At 34.5% G+C, this 20,081-nt stretch overlaps 1 protein-coding gene across 1 annotated transcript in view; it reads right to left on the bottom strand.

Moving 5' to 3' along the window:
• The window catches only part of PDE10A (phosphodiesterase 10A), a 119,595-nt gene that overhangs the window by 62,381 nt on the left and 37,133 nt on the right, over positions 1-20,081 (bottom strand). Inside the window, exons 4-5 of the mRNA XM_032184611.1 lie at positions 9,469-9,589; positions 7,095-7,144 (exon numbers count right to left, since the gene is read on the bottom strand). Coding sequence (XP_032040502.1) covers positions 7,095-7,144; positions 9,469-9,589 — 171 coding nt within the window. The remainder of the gene's footprint in view (positions 1-7,094; positions 7,145-9,468; positions 9,590-20,081) is intronic.

Here is a 20,081-nt window from a genome sequence, read left to right as displayed (position 1 = left end):
TATTCCTCTAGTGGCTGTTGGGGTGTAGCCCATGGGAATATATCAGAACAGCAAATCCCAATCCAAAAAAGTGAGGCACCATTCAACCAGCTATATAAGGTTTGTCTGGATTTGAACTGCAGAACTGCAAACATGTATTGTTTGCATTTCCCAAACTGCTCAGTTGTTTATTCTCTACCAACAATATTTCTTATAACAAATACCAATCATTTTTTTTTTTTCTAAGAGATCTTTGTAGCAAAGAGGTCTGGATAAGTACCAGGTTTAATGATAAGAATGAGGGTTAAAGTACACACATCATAAGCGTTCCATTAACTAGTTGTTTTGGAGCTACGAGTGACTCTCATTGTGAGTTTTGCAGATAAAACCAGCCCTGAAAATGCTTAATGGAAAATGATTTAATATTCATTTGACATAAAATGAAATTCTTAATACTACAACATTGCTATACAAATTGATGCTTGGGGAAAAAAAAAATAAAGAGAAATGGAAATTCAGCAAGTTGACATTAAGTGAGCTTAATAGTATTTGCAGCTCACATCCCTTACTGTTTAGTGATAGTAACAATTTTTTCCTCTTAGTAAAGGATGCAACAGCAAACATAAGACCATACAGCTTAGTGATGATACAATTAATTGTAGATAGGTATTAAGGCTGCTCCTTAAGACCAGTTTTTGCAGGAACAAAGCTTACCACAATAAGCAATTATTACCAAGAAAACCAACAAAACAAAAAAATTTGGGAAGCATCCACGGGAAAAAAAAGCTTGGATTTGTAAACTGGCTAAACTGACATAGTAGCCAATGTTACCATGCTAAAATCTTAAAGACCTATAGGCATTTATGTCCTGAGTTTAAGCACAAGTGCAGCAATTCTGCTGCAAGAAGCACACAAAGGATAAAAGGGAAAAAATTATACCCATTTTAATAATTTTTAAAACAATCTCTTATTTCCTTCTTTAAAGCTAACCAAGTACTTGAGAGATTTGCATTTTTAAACTCTATATTATGCAGGTATGTTGGGAAAATATACAAACGTTAGATAATTGTGAAATGAAAACAATGCATTTATGTGCTGTAAAACAACTAGTAATTGTTTTGTTTTTAATATTTGTATTCTTTTAAATAGTGTTAATTAACTTCATTTAATTCCTGAAAACTCTCCTGTTGATTCGTAAAACTGAAAACTCCCTCAAGAGTTACACTAGCTTATTGACACAGAAAACTACAGTGACTCACCTCTCTTCCACCCCCTCTGTATTAAGGCATGGTCAGCTAAGCATTTTTCTGAAAGATGTTTGTATAAACAGCTCTCAAAAGACTTGCGAGGGTGAAGGTACCTGAGCTTTCACAAGCAACACACTGTAGTGCTTCATTACAGATGCAGTTGAGGAAGCTTTCCTAATCCAACCCTCCTACTTCTTGCCTTATATACCATAAATATATAGAAAATTACCTTACCCAGGTAATCTCTGCCTTACCCAGGCATATCTTCACCCCTCAACTTTGTTGTTGTTGTTGCAGAAGAACTGCAATGCCAGTTCTTCTGTTTCCTGACTATTCTCTCTGTTCTCTTTTGGGCCCTCTTCAGCCCTTCCACTTTTTAATTAAAGTGAAGTGCTTAAACCAGACATATTTTTCCACCTGAAACCACAACAAGAGTACAGAGTAACAGGAAAATTACTTGTTGTGAAGACTAGACTTCTGATACACAGCACGATGTCTCTTTTACAATAGCGATGATGTAGTTGGCTCATGTTTACTTTCAGATTCACTTCAACTCTCAGAATCTTTCTCAAAATCATCAACTACAGAGATATACAATCTATGCAGAATCTGGAATTTGTCCTCACCAAATTATTGTCTGGTTTCTTCAGACCACTTTCTAAAGATCGTTTTGAATTTTAATCTTTCTGTATAAGAACATCTGAAGTCCTTCCCAATTTCACACTAGATGCAAATTTTATAAGCTTTTCATCCATGCATCAATGAATATACTGAGCAAAACCAGATCCTGGATAAATCCTTGAGGATTTGTACAAAATAACCTGCCATTTTGATACTGAACCACAAATTACCTAGTCTCTGACTAGATCTGTATTCTACGTGTGGTATTTTCATCATGACTATTTCACCATATTGCCTAGCTGAATAGTAAATGAAACAGGACCGAAACTTCTTTAAGACATATCTTGACAGTTATCCATCTCATTTACTTACAGTTTCATAATTTTTTAACTCAAAATTGAACTGTTAAATAGTAATTGATCAAGAGCTTTTCCTCTCTGCTGAGCATCACTATTCTCTGGCAAGCAGGAAAGCAACAGATTTCTTTCACTATGTCTGTAGAAAGTTTACATAGTGGTAGAACTAACTCAAGGATAGAGACTAAATTTTTCTGAATTTGCTTGCAAATAAGAAGAGTTTCACCTAGAAACATGTTTAAAACATTCGTATCTCAGAGAAGATGTCTGCATACTCAAAATCATGTATGTCAGGTTGGCACAAAACTTGAGACAGTTAGCAATGAGTAGATTCTTTTTCCTTTTCCTAATTATTCACATCACCCCATAAATTCACTAGGTGGCACTGTATGTCAAGAAGCAACAACATTCTGTATGACTAAAAATTCTACAATGGTTTAATAACATACACTCTGAAGCACAGTGTGTGCATGGATTTGTGGCCCCACATAATTATTTCTTAAAACATAGAAAACTCCTACATGAAGCAAGGATAGTCTGCTGGTAACACAATTTTCAGTTTCAGGAGCTAAGTAACATGCACAAAAACTAGTAAAAGCTACTTTAAGTATATGCCAATTAAATTCAAACTCACACAGCTTTACATAAGAATCAATATGATCATGTGTTGAATTACACAAATAAGTACTATAAAAAGAGACATCTGAAGAATGAGCTAATGTAGTAATACATTAGAAACTCTGTATAAAGTATTTTAGAAATATTGCCTGGCAAAGATATCGGCTTATGAGTTTAAATCCATGCTCAGCTAGCATGGTACTTGGGCACATTAATTTACATACACACCCTGTCAAATCCTTTAAGTCATGTTTAAAGATGATATTCAATTAAGGTAATAGCATGAGAACTATGAACTATATTTTCATCCCCATCAGTAATAAAACAGAGAACTGTAACAAAATAATGTCGTTTCCTTAAGAATTGTGGAACATTTCTGTTTGATTTGGAAGTGTTTCCAGTCTACAAGTTTATAGTATTTTCAAATTGAGTGTTATCTAATTTAAGATCATTTTATTTGCATAAGTGCAGTAAGCCATGGGCAAATCATAAATTCATAAAGGTACATCTACATGGCACAATGTAATAGAGTTCAAGAACCAGAAGTAGTGAGCACAGTTTGGTTCAGATCCTTTTACCATGATGAAAAAGCCATGCTGTTTCCAGCACCTGCATATTTTGCACTCTATTTTACCAGATGCATAGCATATGCAAAAACAGATTCTGAAACACGGAAAGACTTTACGGGGGGGAGCAAGGAGTTGGACATGTGAGTGGTACTTACCTGCTTGGGGGCAATTATTTAAGAAGCAGAATCATAATATCAGCAGAATTGAACTATCAGTTAACACGGAGCACACCAAGTGCCAGAACTCCCAAGCAATCTGAACAACCAGAAAGTCACTAAAATTACTGAACTGCCCACACTCATTCTGGCACCAATTCTGAGTAACACTTGCATAAATAAATGCCCTATAACATGTAATTGGTGTGGCACCTTCTATATCAAGCAAATTCACTCAGCTAAAGATCCCAAAGGCATTCCGTCTGACACATCAGCTAGAAATTTCCTCATCCTGCTGTTATCTGACTCAAGGTATGTTTCTACCTTCAACAGAGAGAAAGAAAACAAGGCTATAAAGAAACCTAATATGTGGTCAGGTACTTTAACAAACTCACAAAAGCCCAAAGTAATGATATACTATTGAATTCTGCTGTGTCCTTAAAACACCTTCAGCAACAGGGTGTTTACCATGTCCTGTTAAATGGCAAAGGAACTCTTTCTACAAAGCAAGGTCCTCCTTTAACAGCAAAAGTATCACCTATGCTTTGCAAAAAGAAAAAGGCCAAACTTATCTTTACATTAAACAAAGATGCTTTCAGCTCTAATATAATAGAGAAGTGCTGTCTATATTAAAAATTGCACCAAATAAAGATTTACGAAGAAATCTTAGTAAGCTATGAAAGAAGATTTGCAATGATAGGGCAATCTCTCAATATTAAGAAATAATAGCACACAGTATGCAGTAATCATTTGCTTGTTTTCACTCTGTAAATGCCTACAATTTCTGCGAAAGGAAGCTAACTTTTATCCTAATTAGAAACTCCTTATTTAATTTAGGCTAAAAGCAGTTACGGAAATCTTGTATTACGAAAATGTTCCCCAGCTGAACAGATTAGCACCTCAAAATTCTCATGTTTGGATTTCTTTAAACAGGCACAAGTATACTTACACATATGGACAGTGAGAGCTGAAATGAAGTAGAGTTAATGCTTTAGCTCTGGTTTTGATCCTAAGGTCCCTTACAAAATTAAGTCAGAACAAAAATCACTAGAGAATTATTCAGGATAAGGTAGGTATCTAACTTATTATCAGTCTTCCTCCATTTTGACACAATCCCCTCTCAATACTTAGTTCTCAAAAATAAATAAATAAATAAAATCTACACACGCTCCAGAAAAGCAGTATGCAGGCACAAATTATTTGTTTGAAAGCATGGTGAAAATAACTGTCACATCAGGTATGCATAAGGTTGCTGACTGCATAAATACAAGGAGATATATGCATATTTTTTAATCAAAAAAAAATGCTAAAATGGAAACATTTCGATTTTTCTGGATTTGAGAAATTAAAATCTCAAATCAAGCATCAAAAATTGACACAAAAAAAATAGAAGCTATTCTTTAATATGTGGCTATACGTGTTCAGTACTTACTTTACTTTGTCTACACTAATTACAGGGTTTTGTAATTTTTGAAACAAAATAGTTAACTTCAGCTTAAAGAATTAGCCCCTTTCTGACTTTACACTATGCAGAATCTTTTTGTTCCCATTTAACAGAGACTTATTTATACATTACCAGTACTTGCTGACCAATGGTTAATATCTTGGACACATCCTTTAGATTAAATATTCAAGAGACAAAGATAACCAAATTAATTTTCAATGGCAATTTCCTACAAAAAGCAGGCTAATGCATTACCATTTATTTATAAGACTACAAACATGGGACTGGCACAGAGCCCACTAATGTGAATGGAAAATCTCACACTAACTTCAAAGAACTTGGGATCAGTCCCTATAAAAACTACATCAGGAACATTCCATTTTGGGAGATGCAGTTACATAGCAGTGGTTAATAAAGTCAATGTGTGTTTTTAGTAGTTGGAACTTTATGCAGGAAAGTTATACTGGGAAGCAGATTCATTCAATTGCTTGATAGGCTATTAAAAACAAACAAACAAACAAACCACACACAAACACAAAGCAGAAGGTCAGAAAGTGCCCATGGTAGGGAGACTGGGAAGAGTTCCTTTTACCCCTTTTATGCCACACAAATCTAACTTTAAAAACCTCACCATAGTAAGAATTGTCTAGGTCTTATTCTGTAAAGTTAATTTTACTGTAATGTTTTAAAATCAATTATAGAGATGTACCTATTGCTTAGTTGGCATGCAATTACTGCCCCTGAAGCTGTCCAGTACTGTGCATTCAGAACTGATGGTTTCAGTTCCTGCAAGTTCCTGTCTTCAGTGACTGTTTGCATTAAAGTGAAAATTGTCATCAACTAACACAGAGGATGGATACATTACTTAAATTATCACCCTTAGTAAAACAGTAGTTAAAATACACAATATCTTTGTATTTACAGAACACAGATCAAAACCAATTTCTAAAGAATACAGCTGGTAAACTTCATCATATTAAATAATCTTGAAATGAAAAAATACACAGAACCCATTTCCACTTCTTACTTTGAAGAAATCTCTATATGGGCCTTCTAATTAGACAGTCTATTTGAACAAGTTAAAAATATTCTCAGGCAGGGCTTAAGTCACTTGCAGGTTTGTATATCTTGAATTCACTTTTTTTATTATTTCAGAAGTGGCATTCTTTCCCTTTTCCTGAATGCAATCATTTCACAAAGAGCAAAGATTAATGGACTTTGCTCTTGAGTTGATTAATGGGCTACAAAATGTAAATTGACTATGTAAAGTAAGGAAACAAAATCAGTGAGGAAAAATAAATAAATAAATGTTTTCCCCTCTAGTCAGTTAGAAGAACTTAATTTGTTTCTTGAACAAATGAAAGATACAACATTTCTGCCAACTTGTGATTTTTAAGTTGATCGGAACTTAGTGAAGTATAAACCGTATTTCCTTCTCTGCAGCCATTAAAGTAACTACAAAATCTTGTGTAATGGTAACTGTACAAATTGACTTGGATACAAAAAGAAAGAAAAAAAAAAAAAAGGAATTTGAAATGTTAAGTGACAAAACAGTATTGCAGTCATTGCTATTCCAATTATTAAACTAAAAACTAATCTCATTTGTGAATTTTAAAAGCACAATTTATCTCATGGTAACCAAAATCTACACCTGAACTTTACATTATCTTATGGTCAAGTTGCAGCTTACAGTTAACAGAAGACCTGATACTATTTTAAAAATCAGAAGCATAACCAGATGAAAAGAACAGGTTATACTGAGAGCAAATTCATATTACTTTGCATGTTTGCTAAAGATAATTAATAATGGAGCCAAATCACAACTTAAGTTGATAGTCAGAGAAAGAACAGCTGTCTACTGTCAATTTAAAAAAAAAAAAAAAAAAAAAGCCAGGACACAACATGCAGAAAATATTTTTTTTTTAATTACCACTATGTTCAAGAAACGTCCAATGTACAGAAATAAAACTAACAGACAGCTAGCATTTAGCACTTAGGTAATATTTCCTGCTAAATGAGGTACAAAATAAATTCAAAATATTGTAAAATTGGAAAATGCACTTTTAACTGTATAGAAAAGCAGTATCTTAATCCAGAATACTTACATTATTGCATTCTCCCAGGAAATATAGTGCAAATCCATCAGCTTTTGTAGCTGCCAAAGCAATAATAAAAGAAATAATTGTACTCAGAGGGGCAATTGAACTTATATGAGTTCTCTGAGGTGAAACCACAAATTCAATTCTACTTAGGACAAGTATCTACAATTCTAAAGGTGAAAGTCTATTACTGTGTCCTTTGAAACTTCCAAGACTTTACAAAATTAGAGGTACAGTACAATACTTGCTTACAGCACTGTCATTTGTTACAGTCTAAAAGATAATTAGAAACAACCTCTTTACACACCATGCTCCTACTCCAAGGCCGAATGTCTGTAAATTCAAATTGGTTCATATGAGAGTATAGAAGTAAAATAAGAACATGAATTTACAGTATGATCAGGCAGATAAGATTATAATTTCCATGAGTAAAATAAACACTGTTTGTAGATGGTAAGCTATATTTATCCTTGCCTTAAGACAGAAAAGTATGGGAAAATAAAATGTTGCAAATACTGCCATAAAAATGTGTTTCAAAACAAACAGTTTCTATTTTCTGCACCTGTCCAATTCCAAAACCAGTGACACACACCAGAAGTTTTGTACTTGCCCAATTTTTGCCAGATTTACATTGCTGTATGAAACAGGATAAAGTTGAATTCCTCAACCTTTCAAAAATTTAAAGTCAACCAACAATCAGAACTTACAGCTAAAATGAAAAGTCTCAGAATCAGAAAGGTATTCTCTCAGATACTCAGTATCAGAAGAGTTTCAGTTTCAGAAGAGCAGGATGTCAATTTTTTTTGTCTCTGCTTTACACAGCAGACTTGGTATTTGATCTAAGTAAATCTTTCTTTTCAACATGTAATAACCATTTTAACCAGTACATGTACTTATCTGATACACTATTTTTATGAATGAACGCAGGAATCCACTTATTGGATTAAATCCAATGCTTCATGGGAGTAATTATACTTTTGTGTGATCAAATCAGTTGGCTTTCTGTGTATCTTTGACAGAAGGAAAAAAAACTACTCTGTTATTTGCTCACTGTCAACTTTGTAACATACTGAGAGTTTAGGACATGGCAATATTTATTCACATTTTAAATCCTTCACCTGCAGTACATAAGCACATTGAGCTACATGGTAAAAAAAAACACAGTACAATAAATATAAAAAATCTCAAGTGCTTTAGGAAAGAAAGAAAAAAAAGATAAGCGGACCCAGTCTTCCACTTGCTGTGTATAAGCAAAAACCAGTTCTGATTTGCTGTGATCTCGACATCAATATCCAAATAACCACTTAAGCAAATACAGTAAACAGAAGTGGTCCGTTCAAAACATAATGTATATAAATCAGAACAATTAAACAAACAACAACAACAAAAAAAAGACGTGTCAGTAATGGGGAAGCTTTCTAAAGAGTTGTTTGAAAGCTATACTGAGCATACCTACCTATTCTTCCTATAGAAGTGTGAGTATATCAACTATGGCTAAATAAATAAATACATAACACAACATATAAATTACACACATTGTTATTGGGGATTTTTTTTTTTTCTTTTCTTTTATGTTATTTTAAGTTTGGTCACGTGTTTTTGTTGTTGTTTTTGTTTTTATGACAAGTGTTACTTAAATCTGATAGAAAGAAATGCTTATACAACTGAATGCAATCTGAAATCATGCAGAAGACATAGAATCATAGAATAGATTGGGTTGGAAGGGATCTTAAAGATCATCATTCCAACCCCTCCCCCCGCCATGGACAGGGACACCTCCCACTAGACGAGGTTGCTCAAAGTCCCATCCAACCTGGCCTTGAACACTTTCAGGTACAGGGCCACCCACAGCTTCTCTGGGAAACCTGTTCCTCACCGCACTCTGAGTGAAGAATTTCTTCATTAAAATCTAATTCAAATCTACCCTTTATGGTTTAAGACATGCTGTCAATAACATCTCAGTTTTGTTTGAAAAGGGGGTGTGCAGTGATATTACTGATAGATCTCTTTTTACGTTCAATATTGATGTTGCAAAACCATCATAACCAGAATAACCTATTATTTGGTTCATTTAACAGAATCACAGAATTGGTTGGAAGGGACCTATAGGGATCATCTAGTCCAATGTCCTGGATCAAGAAGGGTCCCCTAACAGGGTGCTCTGATTTTGCAGTTGGATACAGAACTCTCTACAAAGATGAAACTCATTTAAGTGCTGTCAGGAGTTCACTGAGGTACTGAAGTTCATACTGACACAACATCTGAAGAATATACTGTTAGCCCTCAATACTTGTCTTCATAAATTAAACCATATAACAAATGTGCTGTGCAATGATGCTAAACAAACAACAGCTCAGAGACATCTGAATCTGTTTCTTACCTATTTTAATGATGCTGCTCAGTTCATATAAAAGTAGTTGGTTATCTCCTCCTGTATCCAGACGTTGTTCAATGTAGCTGTTCAATTCATATACTACACCTTGCATATTCGTATCCTGATACTAGTGAAGCAAAAAAAAAATGAGAAAAACATTTTAGAATAATGCAGAGGTATTTGGCAGTTTTCAACATATAAATTCATTAAAAATAATACATTGAGATTCAATACCAAGTCAATATCAATCATCCTATTGCAGCTACCTAAAGAACTGGGTCACTGCCAAGTAAGAAACATTTCACTGTCTGCTCCATTAGCCATTTGTTCAAAATGTACTGAGTAAACCAGTGAGTGATTACTAATTGCCTAAGCTTGGCCAAGGTCACATGACAATGTGTCAAGAAAAAACTCAGAGCTGTGACAATTAGAAGGTAAGCAACCTTCAACTCCTTCCTTTCAAGCCCCTCCATTAGAAAAGGAGGCAACTAGCTCCCTTTATCAGTATCTTCCATCTCAAACTCATGAACCAAATGTCAGGAATGTGCAAAGCACCTGAGCTTTGAGCAGGTAGCTTGAGTAGATCCATCTTGGAATACAGAAGCAATTAACAGTACCAAAATGAAGGACAGAAATTGTATGAGTCAAAGCCATGCTAGCCATTGTGCTAACAGGCATTTGTCTCGATCAAAGGTGGTAGACAGAGCAAGAAAGAGATTACAAAATGATTAAGATATTTAGACAGGAGAAATGAAACAGCAGCACATGCCTAGAATTTCATGGAAAAGGAGAAGCAGCCTTCCTTCAGGGGCCCAGATGCATTTGGTTATCCAGTTCCTCAGTCCTGAAGGGCTGATAAAACTGGCAGTAAATGTGCATATGTAGCATGACAGCATCACAAACAATAATTTCACAGAAAGCAATACTTGGCAGTAAGTACAGATTCATTACCTACCCAAAACTGGTAATGCAGTGACTGAGATAGTAGTATGGTCAATGACTTATTGAACTCGGTGATGCAGTAAGTTTTGTCACTTAAACTAAAAATGAAGCTGGTGATATTTAGACAAATTAATCTTGCTTGAAAGACTAAGACTTATTCTCCTGTTCATTCATACTTAGAGCCAAATGTATTATCGAGCAGATTAATATAAGCATCATTACGGAAAATACACAAAATTTCCCGAGTACTACAGTCTATCCACCTCTCCCACTTCATGTGCACACATTTAAGCCTGCTTCTAATTTCTGTAGATCTTCTGTCTGTATCTTTGTGTACACATATACATTTGACTCTCACTGATGGATTAGACACAAAACCTACGCAGAGTATTCTATGACATAATTTTTGTTATTACTTCAGGCTACATACAGCACACTATGTTGTGAATAAAGAGCCCATGGCTGTATATTTAGGCTACACTTGGCTTCTTCACTTCAAGCCAAAATAAAACAAGAAAAAAAATCAAAAAGTATTTGCTGGGTATTGCCAATTCATAATTCCTTTAAATTAAGCAGATCTTAATCTGGACCTAAAAAATTGTTCCTGAGAACATACAATCTCTGCCACGACCCCTTCTTAACACATGGTGCTGTATTAATCTATTGTCCAGATGGTACATATTGGAACATCTGAGACCTAGTGAGTCCAAAATGTTTTTCACTGTATAACAATCCTACACTTAATAATTCTTTTCTATAAATGATGTGATTATTATAAATTTTGACAGTGATATTAAGGTCACACTGCATACATGTATTTACTGCCTTGGGTAAGTCTTGAGTTTCTAACACAGGTTTGCCATTACCATTATTAGCACAGTATGGCAGCTGGCAAGCTTCCATTTGCAAACTGGCTGTCCTCTGCTGTGTCCCACATTTAATAATGTATACTTTTTCAGAGGGAGAAACAAACAGCATAGTTTCATCGAAGTGAAATTTTTATGAACAGCTTTATACTTACAGTACGGCTGTAAGAAAGCAATGTAATAGGAAATGTTGAATGAGAATTTCTTTTACTCCTATCTGTTAATCTACATTAGAGAAAATATGTGCAGTATGTGTATCCTAAAACCAAGACAGGTAACCAAGAACAAGTGCACAAAACCTTATTATATAGGAAAATGCCTTCTCATAACTTGGGAGTGAATACTTTTCACCTGTGATACACAGTCAGGATTTAAATCAAACTCTTCAAAGGTTAAAGCTAATACAATAACAGGACAGCATCAGCAAAATGAGTCCACTGGCATAAGAGCAGTGGCATAATAACAACTTTCACCCATAATCAAGCAGCAGTTCTGTGTGCATAGTAATTACATAATAAGCTCTGTGCCCTTTATCCTCACCTCTACAACATATGCTTGCAAACATTTTGTAAGCAGGGAAAATATTGCATACACTGATGTTACTAAAAGATAGTAGCCTCATAATACATACGGTTGTAATACGGCAGATTTCTATTACTGACAATTTGTGAATCCACAACTGTCCAGATGGACAAAATTCTGTCCAGATTCACAATTAAGTAATTCTACAACTTAGATCAGTCACCAGCAAGGAATTATTCCGTCATGCTGTGAATGTTTTGATTTTTATAACAGCAAAGTGAAAGAGGTTTATTTATTTGGTTTTACGTTGGATAACCACAATATGTTTGGTTGAAAAGCCACAATACTCATTATGAAACCATATATTTAAACATTGAGTAAGTCATAAGCAAACCATGGTACAAGCACTATTCAATGTAGTTACTAACACAGTTCTGCATGTATTTGGTGTCATGCTTACTTTAGGAAAATAATTCCTAAAAGAAAAATTCAACACACTTAATGGATATATATATATATATATATATATATATATATATATATATATTTGTCATTATATTAATCTTTTTTTTTTTTTTTTTTTTTTTTAATTTCTTATGGTAGTTTATTTTGCACTTTAAATTTTATTAACACTCAACTCTCTTTAATTAATCCGTTCTTCCCATTGCTGATTTCCTTCTAAAATTCAGTGTCTACGTGTATTTTGGTATATTTAGTGTAAACTTCTGCATTTTGATGGCACTACATTAAAATAATTCAAGTGAATTAGAAAATGGTTTGACCCTATCATACCACTATGTTACTGGCATCATCATGTTTCTAATAGCTGCATACATCACAATGCTATGAAAAAACTAATAATTTAATAATTAAGAGAGGAATCATGTTAAAGTATTCATATTTTTATAATAATAAATAATTAAAAAAAAGTTTTTAGAGGATTTCTATAAAACTATTTATATGGTTATTGTCTTAAAAGGTTGTGGTACAACAGAACACAGCATGCAATGACGGATGATCTAAGAATAATGCCCTATCTTGTGTCTACACAAAAAGGCTGAAAATCACAAATATTTTTATTGCATGAAAAGAGATACTGAAATATCACAGAGTTGAATTAATGCATTCACTCTGAATAATTAAGTCATAAAAAAGGCAAGCACACAATTTAATATATAAGAAAATTTTATCTATGACAAACTGCAATGAAGATTAATGCACATGCTTCTATGCTTATAAGGAAGCTGTGCCAAAGGCGTTTCATGATACTGCAGAAAAGAAAAAGCCTTTCTGCTGCAACAAGAAGGCTTCAGTAACAGAGCACAGGGTCATTAAGTACAATTACAATCCAGAAGTTTATCTGGTTTCTCTGTAACTTCCTAAACTGTAATCTAAATAGCAATTAGAAGTTGCTTTATAATACTTATTCCTACTAGAGAACACTTTCTCCAAATCAACAACCACTATCTGCCACAATAGAAACATTTCCTTTTACAGACTTCATAGCGCATGATGTTATCACATGCTAGGAGGAGTTAGAACAAAAGAACAGCTGGATTTCCAAGTAACACATAAAGGGATGGTCAAATGTACTATGGGGATGCAAAATTGCACTAGATGTGGATGAGGAAAAACCCTTCAAAAGCCACAAAACATGGGAGAAAATTAGCCATAGACAGAGTTGATGTTGCTTATTTTTCATCTGCAGTTTAAGTATCTTGGGCTGGTTTCAGAGAGAATCACAAGACAGAGCTCTTCATCAGCTGATGGAGAAGGCCTCTAGCTGACCACAGGGCTATGAGAGCCAGAGGAATACTTCTTTCTGGGAGATGGATGTAAAGTCCTGTTTTGCAACAGACTCAATAGGGCAGGACAGCACAGTTGTTTTTCCCAGGAGAATGGAGAAGTTATTGACCTGTCATATCAGTATGCTTTGGAACCTGACTTCTGGGAAAGCAGGAACCAATCCTAGGTCACACAAACATTTTCTTGAACATTTTAAGGCTCCAGGCCCACCCTTATGAGTATTACCAGACTGAATTGCAGAGAGCAATGGGAAAGCAATACAGCTCCTCATAATCAGTGCTTCTCTTCCAATCTCTGGTCCCAATGTGCACAAGAAGTAAAGAGATGAGGGACAAGGCCTAACCCACACCACTATGCAGGCCAGCTGGACACTGAGCATACAATGAGGACATCAGCAGGTGCTGAAAAAGCTCACGATATGCATGCTGCCTCCACCAGATAATACTTCAACAAACCACCTTAATTAATCTATCAATAACAGGTTAAAGACTTGAAGATTCTGCACAGTGACTCATACAAGACAACGTCCTTAGGCAGGGACAGGATTTCATTACAAACATTTAAGTTGTGAGATCTGAAATGTGACTGAAACCTGTACCCAAACTTCTTCAGTCCTCCCTTTACAATGACAATTTGCAGTCTTAATGCTCTGAACATTTCCTTGACATTTGACTGAGATGTCAGTCTGAACTATTTTATGCTAGATATGTTCATTTTGTGTCAGAAGCATAAAAAGACTGGTCTTACATGGGTAAGTTGTCAATGTCATTGCTACCTGCTTTAAATCAAAAATAAATAAATAAATCTAACAATGGCACTTTTGTACTCCTTGAGAACAAGTACCACAGTCACAAAAAAACAAAATGCATAAACTGTTTGATGCCTTTTTTGGAAATGCATCAGCTTTCCCTTCCTTTCAGGTAGCATTATGGTAAAATTATAATTAATAAAAATAAAAAAAAAAAAAAAGACAAAAGCAGATGCACAGTTGGCACCCTGATTTATTAGCCTCACTTTATCTAATATTCCAGTTCCTTTCATAACATAGCTCCTTAGTCTTCTTCAGGGAAGATCACTAATGCTCAATTACTATAGATTTTTAAAAATATTTTACAAAATATCAGTTAAATAACTTTGGGACCATTAGTTTACTTGTCTGCACAATAAACATATTTTTAATCTCAACTGTGTTCTTTCCCCGTCCCAAGGAAGGGAAGGAAGGGAAGGAATACACAGAGAGGAACATAACAGTGGCTTTTAAAGAGAAGTCTTGTTTCAGAGTACTTAAAATATTCCACATATTACTGTACTTTATTATAATGATTATCAAGTATCAGACATCTAATTTACAGACAAAACAAAACAAAACAAAAAGTCATTTAAGTATCACAACACTTATTTACTTCTTTAAATGTGAGAAATAAAATATTGATTGCATTTTAGTTGTAATATTGTTACTGCATTTCTGATAACCAATGGGTATAATGAAAGAAACATTTGTAGAAAAAGCCAAAACATTTAATTAAGCCAACTAATACGGTTAGGAAAATGACACACACTTTTATTTAGGTCATTGCTGTGTGAATGCAAGTTATGTGTATGCAAGTATATCTTTAATGTTTACATTTACATGTACATCTACCTTCTGTAGGCCCAGCACTTTCACAAACTGCCAGATTTTGTATTGTTTAGGTGCAAACAGCTAGTTCACATCTTGTATAGAAACTGATATTTCTCCTTGGGGCATGGTTAACAAAGGTTCAAAATCTACGCTGCACATGTGAAGAACTAAAATATGGGTCTGGACCTCATTCAAAAAAAGAAGAGGAAAACCACAGAAAGGGAATAAAATTGCTTGCTTTCTTTAAGGTAGAAATGCTGAGCCAAGGATGTCAAATCCTCAGACTGAAAAATAAGAGTAAAGAGAATGTGGTAAGCAAGCTTACGGTACTGAGTTGGTTTTCAAAAGAGCAGTGCACTTGGAGAGGATGCTCAGCAAAATCTCTTAGCTCCAAAAACCCGAGAGAGGTAACTAGGACTTGCTTGAGTAACCAGTTTTGTTTAAACTTGGACATTGGAAAGCAAGAAGCTATAAAGAGCAGAGTTAGCTGAAGTGATTAATTTTAATGCTTGTATACAGCCTCAGAGAAAGCTGCTTCTACACGCATTTGTCTGATGTCTATTCTTCTTGTTTTGACTGGAGAGGACATGGGTTATAACTTGCTCAGTAAATAAAGTTCAGCATTGCAGTACCATACACAGGTATTTATGAATTGTTTATTCACACATCAAATGCCGTTCACGACAAAGCCAAAGAGAGGAAAATATGAAATGACAGTTGGCAGGAAGGCCCTGTTATTATGTCAAAAGATGCAAAAGAGCTCTCACTATGCACAGAAAGAGTTCACAGATTTTGAAGGCACATATTTCCCAGCCTTTTTACGTAGCTGATGCATATCAAGCCTTTGAGAGACAGTGAACACCTTACTAGCAGAAACTTCTTGTCAAGTAGCCCCCATTTGCAGGCATCCTATTGAAATCTTTCCATCAACTCCTTCCCCATTATCAAATTGTAACAACAAAATATTGCTTCACTAGTATCAGGAAAAATACATAACAAAAAGCAAAGGCTTGGCTTAAAAGAACAGAGCATTAAGATTATATAGAAGTAACAATATAAGCTGTGATTAACTGTAAAGCTCATAAAGCTGCATGAATATCTTTATTATATCACCCCTCTAGATTATATAACGCAATAGCATGTCAATTAACAGCTTAATTTTAACTTGACAGGGCTGAATACAGCTCCTGTTCTTAAAAAGCTTTTTATAAAATCACATTCTCTCCTAATAGTTGACTTGCGAACACTCTAGAAACATCATGTACAAAATTAAAAATAAACTTCCTAATTTTTCCTCCACTGTTGCTCATCACTACCATAATATCCACAAGACTTTCCCTATTTAAAATAAATAAATAAATAAATAAAAATCAGCTTGTACATGCATCTTCTTCTCATTACAATGGGTGCAATGCCATTTGTACCATTTCTAAAGTCTGAATATTTGTTCTAGTTCTCCCAACTTGTTGATAAATTTATTGCAGTATTCAGTTCTGGGACAGTACAAAAAGGCTTAAATATACAATCTTTAATAAGGAAATCCTACAAAGTATGAACTTGCTTTGCCACATCTTTAATAAGGAAATTCTACAAAGAACAAGCTTGTTTTGCCAATGTATCATAAAAAGCCTAAACTTTTGTTATCAGTTGCACAGTGGAGATGCATGCAATTATTGCAACTGTTTACTGAAAACATATTCGCTAATTCTGTAACTGTCAGTGACATGCTGTGCTGGGTGCTAGCTAGTGCCAAGGCAGCTGCCAAAAGCTCCAAGTCCAAAAACGGGAAAGGAGAGGATTAAAGTATTATTCCTGCTTCCAAGAATAAAGTACTGTAAATGAGCTAGTCACTTGCTAGGTAATAATTTTCTGGTGTTTATATGGCAAACCTACAAAGTGAATTGCTGTTGGCATCACTAGAGTTTACAAAGCATAGGTACTTGCCAAAATGCAGCTTCACTAGAAGTATTGTTCAAGTAAACATGGAATGGAAAGTCATTAAGTGAAATGAACAACAGCTAATTTCACTGTGATCATATCAGGAACATGAAGTATTTTTCTTTAAACTTGAGAATCTGAGGTACAAAAGAGCACATAGTGATCATGGGAAACTTAACAGCACGTAGAACAAAATCCTGGCTATAGTTCATGGAGGAAGGGGGTTATTTTTGCCAACTCAAAAGAATAACATGTCTCCAGCATGCACTGTTTTCACTAATACCATCAAAGAAACACATCTTTAGTCTAGATATACATAAATAGATATGCACTTAGTGCCCAAACTCATATTCCTCTGTTTTCTTTTCTTTAGCAGATAAAACAGGGAAAGCAGAGTACAACATTCAGCTGGAGTTTTCTTCATTAAAATAGCTCAATATTTGGTTTCCTTTCTGCCCAGAAAACCACTTCTGTAGCTAGGACAGGATCAGCCAGCACACATCTGCACAATAAGTAAGCAGAAAATGCTCAGCATTTCCAAGGAGGTTCCCAAATACTGTATCATATGGAAAGGAGATTCTGTCCTTAGTTACATATATTTCATAAATACTGGAATCTAAAATAGAGAAAAAAGTTCACAGGTTGAGAGTTTGGTCACAGATGCTCATGAGCTATTTTGTAACCAGAGTATTCTTCATTCCAAGCGTAGTCTAAAGGAATCAGGAATTTTTTTTTTTTTTCTCCTTCACCCCACTGGTCAGTAGTTACATGTATGTCAAGGCAATTTAAGTTATCTTTACATACAAGTCCTGATCAGCAAAATATTGATGACATTGCTATTGGTGGACTTGTTTTAAAAATAATATTTTGAAAATATTGAAAAGCTTTATTTATGTATTGGGAAAAAAAAAAAAAAAAAAAGCTATTTTGAAAAGCTTTTTTTTGTTTTGTTTCTATAAGTCTCAAAATGAATAATTTCTGGAGGTTTTCTTCAATGCAATGCAATAATGATATCTGAAACTGCTACTCTATTTTGACCCTGAGCTTCTAAAAATGGCAAAACTAAAAATGCAATTCCTACAAGATTTTTCAAAACTCACTCAAATTTACCACTGTGAAACTACACTAAATACCCTTGAAAATACTGAAATTTCTTTTAAATATTTGAAGAAGTAAGTTTTTGTTTTGTTTTCTCAAAAGTGCTAGACACCATTCATCCCATTGTAGTTTGCTAGTTAAAAGAAACAAAAGCAAATAAATGGCAAGTTCAGTATTTAGAGCCTCTAGAAGAATCCTATATTCTTGTATGTTCATAAATCAAGAAGGTGAGGCTTTTCTGAAAGAGTAAGGGGTTAGATACATTTAATTAAAAATATCTTCCCTCCAATTTAATTCTATCATCCTGTGTAAGCACAACAATAAAAGCAACCAAAGAAACTGATGTCAGCATATGACTATGAACATTTTAATGTTTTTACTCTTGCCCAGTGTTGAAAGATGATGTGCAGAAAGATTCAGCTATGCAAAACACATGTTTTTAGCATATTTCTATCCTGGTTCTTTACTAATACAACATTTTCAAACAATTTGGTTAATTCTGGAATAAAATTCTTTTCACTGGGCTTGACTTTTGCTTCCCTGAGATACAGATAAAATTTTGTTCTTGACATTTTCAGGAATTAAAAATTAACAGTTAATGACTTTAAAACTCATAATTCTTCAGTCAGCATTGACATGTCTTTTTCTCTGAAAAAAATTACTCATGTACAGCACTTTCCTAATTTAAATTCTAATTTATGTTCAGATTACAATTAAACTGGCATCTGTTTGAGCTACTGCTGAAGAAAAAAAAAAAAAAAGAAAGAGAGAGAGGAAGTATTACAATGGTCTATATTGTATTATTCAAAAATGCTATAAACTAACAAAATGTGTCCATATAAAGTCTGGTGTGTTACTAATTGCCAATAGGCCTTCATTCAACTGCCATAACTGCTGAATACTAAGAAACTAGTAGGGGTTACCAAAATGGTGTTATAAATTAATAAAAAAGTAAAGCATTCACTTTTGCCTACATACACTACACCATGGGAAATCCATATATCCATAGCATATCAACTATATGGAAACTTTCTGCTTGCATAAACTCATTTTAGGCATCATTCAACCTCTTTTTTTTTGCAGTCTTGTAAGCAGTGAACTTCAGTTCCCTCTTCAGCACTCAAAGTTACCAAAGTGAGGTTCCCACTACCAGTCTGTTTCTATTCCTCCCATATCCCAGGGTTTTCTGAACAACTTTACTGAGAACAAGACACCCAGCCTGCTTTTGCAGGCATTCAACCAGCCTTATTTCTAATACTTCTGTGATATTCTTGTATTTCTCCTAGGAACCCAAGACAGTTTATGCAGAAAGTTCAAGAGGAAGAACAAAACAAGACTATGACTCCACATCACAATGCTGCAGGTGGCCCCCTAATCTTACATGAAAAAATACCTGGACACTTCAGGATGACTGGACAGATCTGAGGGCAGCAGATTGTCCTGTACTGATCTTTTGTCATCCCCTAGCAAAAGCACTGGTTTCTCACAGGTTCCCCTAATTAGTTCTCATCCATGGACTGAGATTCTGCAGGACACTGTGTCAATCATAGGTAAGGCTAGAGTCAGGAATTCACTACTGAATATGCATTTTAAGATTTTTACATTACTTTTCATAGAGTACACTGCAAAACATTTCAAATTAAAGAATTGAGATGATCTGTACCATAACATATCTCAAAGGGAATAATTAGATAGGACATACTCCTTCTTTTGTTTCCTCTTGTTATGCGTACTATCTCTTGAGGCAGCAACACTGATTAAATAGTCTGCAGTTATGCCTAAACTCAAAGTCCTGTAATTTTCCTGGTTTCTGTGAAGCACCTTTT

The sequence above is a fragment of the Aythya fuligula genome, chromosome 3, assembly GCF_009819795.1.
Source record: "Aythya fuligula isolate bAytFul2 chromosome 3, bAytFul2.pri, whole genome shotgun sequence".
Lineage (NCBI taxonomy): Eukaryota > Metazoa > Chordata > Aves > Anseriformes > Anatidae > Aythya > Aythya fuligula.
Note: the sequence above shows the minus strand (reverse complement) of the source record. Positions and strands in the feature narration are given on the sequence as shown.